The sequence below is a fragment of the Sarcophilus harrisii genome, chromosome 4 (genome assembly GCF_902635505.1).
Source record: "Sarcophilus harrisii chromosome 4, mSarHar1.11, whole genome shotgun sequence".
In the NCBI taxonomy this organism is placed as follows: Eukaryota; Metazoa; Chordata; class Mammalia; order Dasyuromorphia; family Dasyuridae; genus Sarcophilus; species Sarcophilus harrisii.
The window spans coordinates 435,876,431-435,892,138 of NC_045429.1; the positions used below are offsets into that span (position 1 = coordinate 435,876,431).

The 15,708-nt window shown below is 53.6% G+C and overlaps 1 protein-coding gene across 1 annotated transcript in view; it reads right to left on the bottom strand.

Annotated features, from left to right (window-relative positions):
• The window catches only part of MYO18A (myosin XVIIIA), a 135,305-nt gene that overhangs the window by 69,789 nt on the left and 49,808 nt on the right, over positions 1 to 15,708 (bottom strand). Inside the window, exons 3-6 of the mRNA XM_031968735.1 lie at positions 6,833 to 6,892; positions 4,453 to 5,205; positions 2,923 to 3,000; positions 1,752 to 1,787 (exon numbers count right to left, since the gene is read on the bottom strand). Of these exons, the coding sequence (XP_031824595.1) occupies positions 1,752 to 1,787; positions 2,923 to 3,000; positions 4,453 to 5,205; positions 6,833 to 6,892 (927 nt within the window). The remainder of the gene's footprint in view (positions 1 to 1,751; positions 1,788 to 2,922; positions 3,001 to 4,452; positions 5,206 to 6,832; positions 6,893 to 15,708) is intronic.

Genomic DNA, 15,708 nt, shown 5'->3' on the forward strand with positions numbered 1-15,708 from the left:
ATGAGCTGGAGAAGGAATGGCAAACCCCTCCAGTATCTTTGCCAAGAAAATTCCAAATGGGCTCATAAAGAGTCATAAATGAGTCAATAACAAAAAGGAGAACTGGAAAAAATGGCAGGAATGAGACCTCTGCGGTCCCCTGCAGCTCTGGCATTCTAAGACTATAATGAACACGTGTCAGGGCAGAGGTCCCCAAAATATGGGCTATGGGTCCCTGGGGCAGCTACAAAGCTCCCTAATAGACCATGGGGTACATTAAGAAGCATCAGAAAGAATATTTCTTGTGCAGTACGATAATTATGGAAATATGTCTGGAAGAACCGCCCGTGTTTAACATATATTGAATTACTTGCCCTATAGGGGAGAAGGTGGGGGATAGGGAGGAAAAAATTTGGAACAAGGTTATGCGAGGGTGAAGGCTGAAAATCCTCCATGCACATATTCTGAAAAGAAAAAGCCTTAATAATAAAAAAAGCCTTAATAATAAAAAAGCCTTAATAATAAAAAAGCCTTAATAATAAAAAAAGCCTTAATAATAAAAAAGCCTTAATAATAAAAAAGCCTTAATAATAAAAAAAGCCTTAATAATAAAAAAAATTATAAAAAATATAATAATAAAAAATAAAAAAAAAGAAAAGTTGGACTTTCATATCTCAACATTGGCCAATTCAAGTAAATCGATGTCCCTGATCACTGCGCTTGCAAAGCCAGGGTATAAATGGCGTTTATATAGATAAGCACGTATGGGTTATCTGCCGCTGGGCTTTTTTTAACTTTTGCTGCAAGGGGTTTATTTAAAGTATTTCTTATTTATGTTAATATAACATATTATTATATAAGTTCAGGGTGTTGGAGATTAATAGAACAGTCGATAAAGTGTCACTGTGGTTCCCAAAAAATCGCCAGAGAAGTCGTTCCGAAATTCCCTCCTAAGATCGCAGAGTCAAGGCTGGAAAAGCTCTGCGCCCCGAGGCCAGCCCTGCATTTGACAAAAAGGAAACGGAGACAGGAAGACCCCAAGCACCCGGCGGCAGGCGGGGCGCCAGAAGGGCCACCTGATAACTGCATCTCCGGAGGCAGGAAGCCGCCCTGAGCGCGCGTCCTTTTCTCCCGGAGAGGCGCCGCCGCGCCACCAGCAGGCCAGGTGGAAGGTACCCGATTACAGGAGTTCCTGATCTCCATCCCTGACAGGCGGAAGTGCAGCCACTCGGGGGCGGGGACTGTGAATTCGCTTTAGTTGCCTGGGAGAAGGGCACCAGCGGGCTCTGAGCCGCAGTTCCCCTCATCGGCCACCAGATGGGGACAGAGAACATCTCCTGCTCGGGCAGAGCGGGCGCATGGACGTCCCCTTCCCTCCCTTCACACTAGGGGGCGCAGAGTCCCGGGGGCGCGGGGGCAGCTGCGGCGGGCCTCCGGAGGCGATAAACCTGCGGCCCTGAAGCCCGGCGCGGCAGAGCCGTCACCCACAGCCCCTACGCCCGGCTCCCGGCGCGCCCCCGGCTCCCCGCGCGCCCCCGGCTCCCCGCGCGCCCCCGGCTCCCCGCGCGCCGTCAGCCCCGCCGCAGAGACCAGGGTGCGCGCCTGGGAGGCCCTTCCCCCTCCTGGGGGCCCAGAGGGACAGGGGGGCGGGGCAGGGGCACGCGGCCTTACACTCCAGCACGAAGCCCGAGCACAGACACCAGCCCAGGTGCAGACCGGGGGCATCGGGCGGGCGGTGGAAGCGGAGGGCCCTGAGGGCAGGGGCTCCCTACCTGGTTCTGGGCAGCGGAGACGGCCTCAGGGTCCAGCTGAACAGCGGCAAAGGAAGAAAAGGAGAGAGGGGGAAAGGAGAAGAGTGAAATACAAGCGGAACGGACGGCGGCCTGGGGCTCGGAGGGGTAAAGGTCATAGGTCATAGGGCGAGAGAGGGTCAGAGCTGGAGGAGATCCAGCCTTGTCTTTCCGCGGGACCAGGCCCGGGCACTGTCCGCCAAGGGGGCCTTGGGACACGCAGCGGACAGCCCGGGAGCTCCAGCACAAGACCCTCCGGACTGAGTTATGATGGGGAGGCAGCCCCGTGTCCCGGCGGGTTGGCTCCCATGGAAGCACGCAGGCGCCACCGGACCCCAGGGCCGGCCCCTCCCCCGCCCCCGGGCACTTGGGCGCCGAGCCTGAAGGGCGGCGGCCGCCTCCTCCCCCCAGCCCCCAGTGGCCCGAGGAAGGTCCTCAGCCCCAAACCCGGAGGCCTAACCCAGAACCCTCGGGCGCCCCCTGGGCCCGCTCAAGGAATGAGAGAAGTCCCAGACCCTGCCTAGTCGCTCACTCACTGATCTTACAGGTGAGGAACCTGAAGGCCAGAGGGGCTTTGTCCGAGACCTCCCGGGAGCGGGGCCTCCCGATGCGGGGAAGGGCGGGAGCCCCCGCAGCCCCCGGGCTCAGAGCCCCTGCCCCGCGCCTCCCCTCCTGCAGAGCCGCCCCCGCCCCGTCACCCCCGCTGCCACCCTCGCCCCCCCCCCCGCCGTCCCTCCTGGCCACGCCCACCGGGCCCGCCCTTATTTTATATACGCGCGGTTATTGGCGGGCGCCCTTTGCCCTTAGAGCGCGAGCTCCTCCGGGCAAGGATGGAGTTGTTGCCTCTCTTTGGGTCTCCCAGAAGCCTTTTCGGCATGTTTATCAGTCGGTAACGGGCCAGACTCTGCTGCCCGCTCCCTGGGGACAGAAGCAGGACAAGGGCCTGCTTCAAACTCCAGGGGGTGAGAGGGGGACCGGCCGGGGGCTTCTCCCAACCCCGGGGTGCCGAGGAGACAGACCCTCGGGTCCTGTGGACACCGGCCACACAAGCCCTCCCTCCCAGACACACCCGCCCCGTGACCTCACGCCCAGCCCACCCACTGCGGGAGTGACGGGGGCGCAAGGTGACCCCCCAAAGTACAGAAGGAATTACAGAAGCCATGAAGATCCTCTCGAGTCGCTCGTGAGCCTCCTCTCCGGGGGTGGGCCGGGCTTCCGAGGCGGGTCCTGCCTAAAGGTGAAACAGCGTTAGTCGCACCCCTGGGAGGGAGGACTCGCCTTCTGCCGGGTCTCAAGGGCCGGGCAGCAAGCGCTGGGGGAACCCCACGGTGGGAGCCCCGGGAACCAGCTCCTGCCACCACGAGAACATCACGGGGCGGGGGATCCAAGGACCCGCGCAGGGGCGAGAAGGGGCACAATCCGGACACGGAAGAGGTCTTGGAGACCCCCCAGAATTCCTAACACCAAGAGATAAGAGTAACTCGCATTTTTCTGGACATTGAGGTTTGCAAAGCATTCTCCGTATTTCACCTCCTTGTGTGATCCACGGGAAGGTGGATTTAGGAGCAAGCCCGAATTTCAACCCTTACTAGCTGTGGGTCACTTCACCAATCCCAGCCTCACTTTCCTTATCTGCAAAATGGGGAGAATATTTGCACCTTCCTCGCAGGGTCTTTGTGAGGAGCTAGTCCAACTCTCATTTTACAGACGAGGAAAACTAAGGCCCAGGGCGACAGAGCTAGTGAATGTGTGAAGCAGAATCGGAACCAAGCCCTTCTCCCTATGTCCCTTAGGGCACACAGCCCGTGGAGGACAGGACTGTGCCCTGGGAGCCCCAGGGACTCCGGCCGGCAGGGAGGGAGAGACAGGGCGGCTGGGCTGTACTGATCTGGAGAAATGAAACCCAAACAAGCAGCCCCCAAAACAGCTCAGCGGGAAATGTGACCCCCAACTCCATCCCCTGTACACTCAGTGACGCCTTCTAGCAAGTCTATGGGAATGGGGCGGGAGGAAGGGAGGGCGAGAAGGAATACAATCAATCAAAGGAGCACAGGCTTAGAGCTGGAAGGAGCCTGAGAGGCCTTTCCAGATGAGGAAAATGAGGCACTGAACACTTAGATGACTGAGGTGGGTTTGGAAACCCAGATATTCCTATGTCATGCTGCACATACACCCCAAAAAATTAGGGGGGAGGGAGTGGAAATGCCAATAAGGAAAGAAGCCAGAAAACATTGTTCCCCATCTAGCTCTGAAATCAATGAAAGGACTCTTTCCCACCCTGATACCCCACCAGAGCCTCCCTCCCTACACCCCAATCCATGTTCCTCGATTTTGCTCAAACACTGTGTTAATTGGGAGTTAGTAAGAGCCCGTCTGGGCCAAGTGGCCCATGGATAACAGTTTTGCCTACGGAGCTTCCACAGGCACAGTGCCTGTGGGCTCTCTTTCCAGGAGGGCAGAGGGTGGCAGGGACATTGCATGGCCCAAACAAGACTCTGTGGCCAAGCTGAGTAGTATCCAGGAAGCTGAGTTTCCCAGGTTACTGGCCCCAAAAGGGTCCCCAGCCCCCTGCCCCCGGCCTTCTCAAGCATGCACTGGGATGTGGCAGGCAATGGAGATTTAGGGTAGTGCAGGTGCCACGGGCACGAAGGGTTAATGACACACCGGACAAGGACAGCAGTACCTCCTGCTGGACGCTGGGGGCTGGCGGCCCGGGCAGTTCTTCCTGCTGAACGCTGGGGGCTGGCGGCCCGGGCAGTTCTTCCTGCTGGACGCCAGGGGCTGGCACCTGGGGAAGTTCAGCTGGAGTGCGGTCAGGGTTGGGGACAACATCCGGGACCTTATCTGGTTCCTCCTTTGGCGGAGTTGGGGAGCACGGCTTTTTCACAGAGCCGGGCTCTGCTGGGGAGTCTGGCTTCTTGGCTGGATCCCCTTTCTGGGCCGTGGACTTCTCCCCCGCCTTCTCTGAGGCTGGCCGATTCCGTGGCTTATGTTCTTTGCCCTTGCCCCGAGACATCAGGCTCCGAAGGCCCACGGAGATCTCATCCTTGGCCGGCTCCTTCTTGGCTTCAGGCTTTGAGTGGAGGGGAGGAGGCGGGGGGGCGGGAGGGACCTGAGGGACCTTGCCCCCCTTTTTGCCATAGGCAGGGAGTTCAGGAGGCTTGACACTTTTGGCTGGAGGCTCCTTGGCAGCTCCAGGCTCCTCCCCAGGGAGCACCTTGTTCACCACCTTTCTCACAGCTTTTGCCACCCGTTTGCAGGAGACTCCCTGAGACTCCTCCACTTGGGGCTCAGGCGAGGTGGTCCCCAGGCCATTCATGGAAGGCACAGAGGTGTCACCATTCAATACACTGGCAGGGCTACTGGGTCTCTGGCAGGTCTCCTCGGGCACTGGGCTCCTGAGTGGGGAGGCTCTGTCCTTCGTGGTACCCTCTAACTACAGCCACAAACATGGGAGGAGGCACATCAGATACAAGCCCGCAGGCAACAGCCCCGTCACACCCAAAGGGAAAGTGAGGAGACCCTGACCCATCATCACCCCCACCCTCACTTCCCACATCCAACGGGTCCTGGGGACACACACACACACACACTCCTAGTCAGAGCACATTTGCCCCCCAAATCCACATCTATCTAAAGGTTTTGGTGCAAGAAATCCCAGCCGACTCGGGACTCATTCTTCCCAAGGCCTTGTCCACATTCTGCCATCCTGCCTATCTTCATCCTAACTCCCCGAGCTCTCTCCCTCTCCCCAGCCCTGTTCTCCTGCCCAGTCCTGCATGGGCACCAAGGACAGAGGAGCACCAACCCCACCCCGCGCTGCGCCAGCCCGCCAGGCCCAGCTCAAACCCCAGCCCTGTCCATACCTCGGTGCCCGGGCAGGGAAAGGCCTGGGGAGTGCCTTCTCGCTCCCAGACCAGCCAGGGCCCTCGCCCAGCTCTCTCCTGCTTGCCTGCTAGCTCCCAGACACCGCCCCTTGGCCCGACAGTCCAAGGAGCCCATTAAGTGCCTTTCTCTGCTTGATTTCTGGCTTGGCTCTCCAGAGCTCCTCCCTTCCATCAGAGACTTCCCGCATCATGGGCTCCCTGGGCCCGAGAGGCAGGGAAGTGGGGGGACAGAGCCGGCTCCGGCCTTCAAGGGGTTAACCACTCAAGTTGATGGCAAAGCTCATCCCCCTCATCCTCACCCCCAGCCTGCTGACGCTGCCTCTCCTGAGTGCTGGCCAGCAGTAAGCCTGCGGTAAAGCAGACCCATCACAACGGATCCATCCTCCCTACCCTGGAGAGTCCTGGTGCCTGGGGGGGAAGCACCAGCCCCAACCAGGAGGGCTTCCCTGAGAAGCCATGATCTGGGGGCTCAGAGGCAGACAGAGTTCCCAGATTGGAGCTTGAAGCCCTCATTTACAAAGATGCTTAGTCAGAAGGGGCACATTTTCTCTTCCAAACTCAACCCCATCCCTTGTCTAGGGAATTATGGGATGGGGGCGGGAGGGAGAGAGAAGGCTCATCTTCTTGGGCCCTGAAGGATGATTCCTCCCGGCCCCCCATCTCTAGCCTCAGTTCATCTCCCTGTGGAGCTATTCCCCCATCTCCCCCTCTGCCACCATATTACTGCAGGAAGTGGGAGGGGAGGAGGGAGCACAAAGCTGCTTCAAGGTCTCCATAGCAGGGCCGCTGATCAGGCTCTGGGAAGAACAGCAGCAGCTGCATGGAGTCCCTGGCTGCCCACCCCCCAGCCCGCCTCTTCCTAGCACGGGCCGGAGAAGGCCCTTCTCTGGACTTCCTCAGTGCGCTCCCCAACTCCAGCCAAGCCGGGCTTGTAGTGGGAGGGCTGGAAGCCAGAGAGAGGATCCCCCCAGGGAAAAACTGTCTTTTTTCAGTCCTGCTGAAGCAGCTCTCTGACCAGTCTGACTTCCTGACCTATCCCTGGATTCAGGAAAGGCACTCAGAAGCCCCTGGACAATCTGTGGCTCTCCCCTGAAGCTAGTTCAGGGGACCCTCTGTGACCCCCTCAGACACACACACACACACACACACACACACACACACACACACATCACTTACAGTCCTCTCTTCTTTTCCAAGAGGACTCGCCTTTAGAATAATCTTGTCCTCATCTTTAACCTAAGGGAGCAAAAAGGGCAGGGTCACCGATGGACCTGGGCTGAGTTCTGAGCTAAGAGTGGGAAGCACCCACTCTCCTCGCAGGATGGAGCTCTGAGCTCTCCCTGTCACTGGGACCGTGGGCAGGAGTCCCATGGTGGTTAGAAATTTCCAGTTCTGGCAGTTTCAAAATAAAGGGGGTCTTCCATAGGGTGAGAAACCCTAGGACATTTAGAGCTGGACATCACTGAATTTTCACCTTTTACAGGTGAGGAAACTGAGGTACACAGAGATTATGAATCACCCACTGGGGATATGAGTCACATTTTGAACCCAAGCCTTCCTAATTCCAAATCCAGCCAGCACTCTCTCCATTCCTCCGAGCTATTGCCACACATTCTTTTAAGTGGCAAGCCGGGTTCAACCAGCTGGAGCAAGCCCCTGTGGGACGAGTAATACTGTGGGTCAGGGGTAACCCACTTTGAATAACGCGGTCACTTAGCCACTGGCACTGCCCCTGGGTGAGAGGAAAGTAGCCGTCCTCTCCCAATATCTCCACCTCTTGCCCCAACGCGGGGATTCAGTCACTGAGCAGGAGGAAGTGATAGCAGGGCAGTGTTATTTCTGCTGTGTTGTAGACCCCAGAGTCAGTAGAACTCTATGGGGAAAATGTAAATGGCCCTTTCCCAGGAGGCCGCCCGTCTCATTCTGGAGAGATACAGAGCTTGTTCATCTCCTGGAAAAGGCAGCTCAGCTCGGACGGAGCCTTCTCCCCCCAACTCTGGCCGGAGGTGGGAAATCATGGCCAAGGGCCACGTTGGGTAGGCCAGATGTTTTTCCCCACTGGTTTCCAACCTCAAACCCACAAAATTGTCAACCATGCAGCTATGGAAAGGAGCGGAGGCCCGAGGCAGGCATTAATATCTGGCCGAGGTTAGAAGGGTTAGCACCGAGGACATAAAGTGTGCAGGATGACTGGGGGTGAGGGTTAGGGGGAGATGGCAGGAAATGTGGCCGCCCGGGAGGGTCCTTACTTTTTAGCTTCAAGACTGAAATCAGAATAGACACAAAGCAGCCTGGCTTTGAGCTCTGAAATCTCCTTCCCCCAGCTTCCTATCCTCTTCCTTCTCCCACCTAAATAAACTCATGTCTCTCCTCTCTTGGGAAATAAGACTTCCCTCCCATTTTTCTGATCCTGATCCCAATAAGAATTGGGGAGAAACTTCTCTCCCCCTCCAAAGTATCACATGATCAGTTCTGATCAGCCCTAAATCAGCCACCCCCATCTCATCTCTCTGCCAGTTGGAAAGCACATACCCCTAAAATAATGTCTTTCTTTGGGGAGAAGGGGAGCAAGGGCATAAGAAAGGAGGCCAAGGGGCTGACATCTCTCTGTGAAAGAAGGGATTGATCAAGAAGAGAAAGGGAATGTGGAAGAGATTCTAGGATGACCTTAACCATCATCTCTTGGGGGAGAAATCTGGGCTTTTTAAACCAGGGATTCAGGCTAATTTAAGCAAAGGACAATAGGACCGGCTCAGGGTACCAGCCAGCTCTGTGCCCTCCCCCTCCTGGGGCCGCCCAGAGTCCCCAGGCCAGCACGTTAACCCCTGCTGCTCTTAAAAGTACAAGTCACGACTCTCTCTGTAGCTGCTTGCAAAGTTCACATGAAGCTTCAAAGGAAGGCCACATTTCCCTAGGCCCGGAGAACAGAATGATTTTTAAAGGAAAACCGACTAGTTTCAAATGGGGATAGATCACAGGACTGGCGAGGAGGGAAGAGGAGAGGAAGGGAGGCGGCCGTCCAACAGATCCAAGGCTCTGCCTCCCTGTCCCTGCTCCCCGACGCTGCCCCTGCTCACTCCCACGAGACCCCCTGCCCCACACTCCAAGCTCACAACATGCGTTATTTGCCCGCACACAGGACAAAAGGGCAGTTAATGCAGCCCCTGCCCCTCACTCCCAGCACAGACATACATGAATAGAAGTCGCTGTAAGCTCAGGCCCAGAGACCACCTGGCTTCCAGTCCCAAAGTCCTTAACTGGCTCAATCCTCCCTCCAGGCAGCTCCAAAACCCCCTGCCCCAAAGAACCGAACCCAGCCGGGGAGTGGGAGGTCCTCCTGTCTCTCCCAGAGTGCCTTGGGATCACAGCTCAGTCTCTGGATTTAGCTCCGGACTGACTCACTCCCCGGGGCCCGGCTCCCCGCCAAGGACTCTGGTATTGGGTCATAGACCCATCCTGAAGCTGTGAGTGCTCACAAAGGCATGCTCCATTCGGGCAGCTTAGTCACCCTCAGACCCAGGCTGCCCGCCAGGTCCGGCTCCTCCCCTGCTCTGTGTTAGCCGGGCCGGTGCCTTCTCTCTCAAGGAGCTGAGTGAGGGCCTGGGGAGCTGCAGTCCCAGAGGCCCCAGAGGTAACCTGAGCTTACAGCCACATCAGTCCCTCCCTCTGCCACCCACTCCCCTGCAGTGGCAGCAGCAGGGGCACAAACTCGGGGAGCTCTCGAGGAAGCAAAAGGCCCGGAGTGTTAGGCGTCCCCCAGGGGTGGGCGGGTGAGGGGCACGGCCTGCCAGCAGGAGCCCAGGGCTCAGGAGCAGAGTCCCATGCCAGCCTTCCACGCCCACCCCTTGCCAGCTGAACCCACACAAGCACACAGACCGGGGGGACAGACACCAGATGGGTTAAACAAGACTTCCCTTTTGTTCCCAGAAGGCAAATCTCGAAGAAAAGGCCATGGCCCTGCTGGCATGGAGATGGCCGGGAGATGCGCGCTCCCCGGGACCAGAGAGGAAGGGAGGAAATGGAGGGGATGGCGGGACTCAGGGGTGTCCGGGTTTAGGAGGCGGCGGTTGTCCTGGAGGCTGGGCCCTGCTGGGGTGGCTGCTGTGGGCAACAAAGTCAGAAACAGAAAAAGAATAGCAGGGGATGGCAAAGTCCAAGAAACAAGCCCCAGATGTCACTGGCAGGGGCACACCTGGCTGGGGCAGCAGCAGCCGCCCGACTCATGGAGGGGAAGAGGCGGCAATCCTCTTCACCGAGACCGGGGGCTTCTCTTCCAGTCACAGAGGAGGGGCTCATAGGGCTGGGAGCGACCTTACCTCCACTCTCCTTTTTACAGATGAGGAACCTGAGACCCAGACAGGTCACAGCGTCACAGACCGGGAGGGACTTTAGAGGACATTTAGCCTAATCCTCTAATCTTACCCAAAAAGGTCACTGCATCATAGAGTGGGAGGGACCTTAGAGATCATCTAGCTCAACATGTGGGGAAACTGAGGCTCAGGAAAATTAAGGGACTTTGATACTGCCACTACTCTGGTGTGAACCTCATCCCCTCGCATCTGGACTAGTGCAACAGCCCACTGGAGATCTGCCTGCCAAGTCTTGCCCTACATTCTCCATTCAATTACTAAAATGAATTTTCCAACTATGTCACCCCCTACTCAATAAGCTCCAGGGGCCCCCTACCATCTCTAGTATCAAATACAACATGCTCCGTTTGGCATTTAGAGCCCTTCCTAACCCAGCCCCCCCTGACCTTTTCACTCTTCTCACACCTTACTCCCCAACAAGTACTCTTTGGGGCAGTGACTGGGCTTCCTGGCTGTTCTGTCAACAAGACCCTCCATCTCCTGAATATCTGGAATATTCTCCCTCCTCATCGCTGCCTATGGCCTTCCCTGGCTTGCTTTAAGTCCCTCTCACACAGGCAACCTTCCCTAAACCCACTTAACTCTTATGTCTGTCTTATTTCTTATTTATCTTTTATAGAGCTTGCTTTTTATATTTTTGTTTGCAAGTTGTCTTCCTCCTCCATTAGACTGTAAGTTCCTGCTTCTTCTTGTATCCTTAGCACTTAGATAGGCATATAGTAGGTGCTTAATAAATGTTTACTTAGGGCAGCTAGATGGTGCAGTGGATAGAGCACCAGCTCTGAGTTCAAATCTGGCCTCCGACACTTAACTGGCTGTGTGAACCTGGGCAAGTCACTTAATCCCAATTGCCTCAGAAAATCAATAAATGAATGAATGAATGCTTATTCATTCATTCATTCAAACAAACAAACAAATAAATAAATGACTAAATAAATAGATGTTTGCTGGTGGTTGCCCAGCATCATTGCTAGTAAGCAAACTGAAGCTAGATTTGAATCTTAAGACTTCCTGATTCCATGTCCATGTCCATATATCTTCAGTAGCTTCCCAAGATTTACAAGGTACAGTCAGTTTTGCTATAAAGTGACATACCCATTCCCAAAAAGCACCTCACTCTGCAAAATCTTGCAACGAAAACCACAAAGCTCATGCAGGAAATGGGGTTAGGGGCACGATATTCAAACACTACCAGTGCTACCAAAAAAAAAAAAAGAGAGAGAGAGAGAGAGAGAGAGAGAGAGAGAGACAGGATTCCAATAACAATAGGAACACCAACTTATATGTGTTGGTTAAATGGCTAAGAAATAGGTAAATACAATAGTGGCCAAGTCTGCTGCTGGTCCTTCTGCCCGTGGCCGATGGGCAAGTCAAGGCCTGAAGGCTAAGGGAGATGCCGCCTTCCTCCACCCACAGCTCCCACTGGACCAGAAGACAGTACAATAAAAATGGCCCTTTGACTGACTTTTGGAAGTGGGCATCTTGTGAGTTCCTGTGAAACGGGCCAGTTTTCTTGATGTTCCTCACGGAATAAATCTCAAAGAAGCAAACTCAAATCCAAGATAGGTTCAAAATGTTCCCTCGCTCATCATTCACGTTAGGGAAAAAAATCCTCAAAATGTGCTTTACAGCAGAATTGACTGGGCTCTCTCTTCACCACATCCCGTGGAATAGCCAGTACAAATATTATTCTCAATTTGCAGAGGGGGAAACTGAGGCTCAGCAAAATTAAGTGACACAGCCCCGTCAGCCAGGTACTAAGTGTCAGAGCCGAGACTAAAACTTCCAACTAGAGCGGGAATGCCTTCATTTTAAAGAGAAGCCCAATGAGACAAAATGACATATGACTTTTATATTTTTAAATAAATCTATGATTTATAGCTGGGGGCCTGAGGGTGGGGGCCAGTGGCCATCTCGCCCAGCTTCCTCATTCTAGAGATAAGAAAACTGAGGCCGAAGGATACATTCTGTGAAATCACAGTTAGCAACATGCAGCAATCCTAATTTGAACCCACAACCGGGGATTCCAAATGTAGCTATCTTTGTCCTCTATCTCTAGCTCCTTCTACTATTGTAGAATTGTCATTCCGTGACAGAATTTGGGGGCCGGAAAGGACTACAGAGGCCGTTTAGTCCAAAACCTACTTGAATTTCCATTGAAACAGCTCTTAATGGAAGGTTATCCGGACCTCCAAGGAGGAGCTGCCCATTACCTCCCTAGGCAGTCCATTCCCCAGTGGGCCAGGAAGCTGGTTTCAAAAACGGGCTCAAGTTTGCCTCCCATTGCGCCTCTTAGCCTCTGGGTCAACATTACTCAACAAGAAACCAAAAGCTGCCTGCACTCAAAAAGGGAAGGAGACCCATGTTAGCAAATGAACAATACCAGCAGCTGCATGTGTGTATGTGTCTGTCCGCCTCTTTCTCTTGGTCTATCTCTCTATCTCTGTCCATCTGTCCCTCTGTTTTTCTGTCTTTGTCTCTGGCTAATCTCCTTCTCCCTTTCTCTCTCTGCCTTCACCTCTCTGTCTCTCCCTTCTCTCCTCTCTCCTTCCTCCCTCTCTCTCCCTTCCCCCCCTTCTCCTTCCCTTCCCCCCTCTCTCTCCCTTCCCCCTCTCTCCTTCCTCCCTCTCTCTCTTTTCCCCCCGCTCTCTCCCTTCTCCCTTTCTCTTTCCCCCCCTCTTCCCTTTTCTCTCCTCTCTTTTCCTTTTTTCCCCCTTCTCTCTCTCCCCCTTCCTCCCTCTCTCCTTCCTCCACCTCTCCTTCTTCTCTCTCTCGCCCCCCTTTTCCCCACCTCTTGTCTTTCTCCCCTTCCCCTCTCTCTTTCCCCCTTTCTCCCCTCCCCCTTTCTTCTCTCCCTCCCTCCCCCTCTCTCGCTTCCCCAGCACAAATTCAACGAGCACTTACTTTGGTGTCATGTATAGGGAGCTAGCCTCAGAATCAAGGAGCCTGGGGTTCAAATCCACATCTTATGTGTGACCCGCAGGTCATTTACCCTCTGAGCTCTGAGCAACTCAGCAACTTTAAATAGCAGAGAAGATGATGGGACACATTATATGGGAGTTTCCCTTCACCAATGAGATCACAGCCCTGACCTGCAAACACCAGGCTAAGTACTGGAGGTATGAAAACAGAAACAAAAATCTTTCCGGGCAACCTATGAGCAGGGGGTTGGATTATCCATAGTCACTCTGCCCTGGGCATGTTCAACTCCCTCTGCACAAAACTGGCACCTAGAAAGAGGCAGGCAGAAGAGATTCCACCCAGTGAAAAGTCTAGGATTTAAGACAAAGAAATGACAGTTAAAATTTTGAGTTAAAAAACCTTTTTTTTTTTTTTAAAGTCCTTTTACTGAATTGGTAGTTATAAAATTATAGGATTGTAGATTTAGAGCCAGACGATATCATGGAGGCTACCTAAGATCAAACCCCCCCATTTTTACAGATAAGGAAACTAAGGTGTAGCAAAAACAAGTGACTTGCCTAGGGTCACACAGTTAACGTCTAAGGTAGGATTCAACTCAGGTCTTTTTGGCTCCAAATTTGCTGTCCTATTCACTTTACTGATGACTTTTTAAAAATTCATGTTATATCCTATATATATCACATATAAATATATTCAGTTTATATATATCACATATAAATATAAATCTATATAATTCACATATGATATATTTTATTTATATTTTAATACTATATATTATTCTTCTACATAATTTGTATACAAATGAAATGTTTACATATAAATTATATCAAATAGAAACATAAATGATATGGAATAGTTATGTTATATATAAACATAAATTATATAGAAGTTTTTATATATAAATTATATTGAATAGTTGTTATAAATAATATGATATAATATATGATATAAATTATTTCAAAAAAATTTTTTTTAAAAGATCTGCCTCCTTTCCCTCCCACCTGCCCTCATCCTCTAGTGAGAAAACAAGAAAAGCAATCAGTTACAAAGATTTAGAGTCCAACCAAACACATTTTCTCATTGGCCACATCCAACAAAAGTCTGAATCTGGGGTCTGAGTGGGTCAGGTTTCTATAGAGAAGCGGGTGAAATGCTTCATCTTGAGTCCCTTGATGGGTCATTGAGTCAGTCAGAGTTGCTAAGTCTTTCAAGGCCTTTTGTTTTTACAGCACAGTTGTCACTGCATACAGTGTTTTCCTGCTTTTGCTCATTTTGTTCTTCCTCAATTGGTACAAATTCACAAGGCTATGTTAAATTTTCCTACCTGCTTACTGTGGAGCCCACTTATAAATGGGCCAATATGGAAAAACCATTACTTGGAAGATGTCTAAAGGTTTTTCCTTACAGTAAAAACTGTTTTCCTTCCTCCAGTGATTCCAGACCTTTACTGTGAAATGGCTGGTAGTGCCCGCTTTCTTCCATGCTCTTACATTATAGCACCTATACAGGGGTCCCCTGAAGGGTCGTTCCTGACACCAGACAGCCTATCCAGCTCTGCTGAATGGCTCCGGATCCGTTCTGGTGCCTCCTGGGATCTGAGGGACCTCTATATCCCTCATGGGGAAAGCCAGACAACCAGTCACCAAAGTGTTAGCTTCACTGGGCATCCCCCCATCTTCTGTGCAGGAAGGCAGGGGGCCCAATTCCTCTCTGACTTCCTGCTGCCCAGTTGAGCAGCCTGAGCCACAGAGCCCAGGGAAGAGTATCCGCCTCATCCTAACTGGGAGTCAGGGCGCAGCAGGGTATCTCCCCAGGGCAACTGCTGCCCACTGCTCATCCCCCTGAGGGGAAGCCCTGCTCTGGCCAAGGGGGCAAGCTCACTCTGCAGGGGCTTCTGGGTATCTTGCGGTACAAGGCAACTGGACTTGGTTGTCTGTCTGCTTTTCCAGAGACAGTGGAGACTTTGGGGAGAGCAGGGCGCTCTGGGCAGGTTCTAGGGCAGGTTCTAGGGCTCCAGGGAGGCTACCAGCTTCTTGGTTTGCCTCAGCTCTCTGGGACGGTTCATTGGGTTTCATCAACTGTCAGGTCAAGGGAAGGCAGCTAACCCTAAGGTGGGGGTTCAGAGGCAGCTGCCCCTTGGCCTGACACCTGAAGGGGAGCACTCTGTTCTCAGAGAGGGCCGGGAAGGGAAGGGGGACAGGACTTGGCGCCGACTCTCCCGGCAGAACAGTACTCCCTTCACAGGGCCCACCCCGCCCCCCACCCCCTGAGCAACCCAACACAGCAGAGGCCCGACCAGCCAGCCGGCGGCCCGGCCTCACGGAAGCAGGTGCGCTGGCCCAGCTTCCTGCTGCCACTGCACGGAGAGAGGGGCCAGGCCTGTGCTTGGGGCTGGAGTCCCCTCCCTCCCTCCCTCCCCCCACAGGCCCCTGGCCCAGTCTGCAAGCACTGGCTCTGCCCAGCTCATCCAGAGCAGCAGGGTCCGCTCCCTCTCTGTGGATATGGGCCTGCATCTGTCTGTGTCTGTGTCTCTCTCCCTCTGTCTTTTTCTCTGTGTCTCTCTCTGTCTCTGTGTATGTATATCTCTTTTTCCTCTCTCTCTGTCTCTCTTTTTCCTCTGTCTCTGTCTCTCTCTGTCTTTTCTCTGTGTGTATGTCTTTCCACTTGTCTGCTCCTCCCCTCTCTCTCACACCCACCCACCCACACTCTCTCTAATTCTGTGTTTCTCTCTGTCTGCTCTCCTCTCTTCCTCCCCCACCC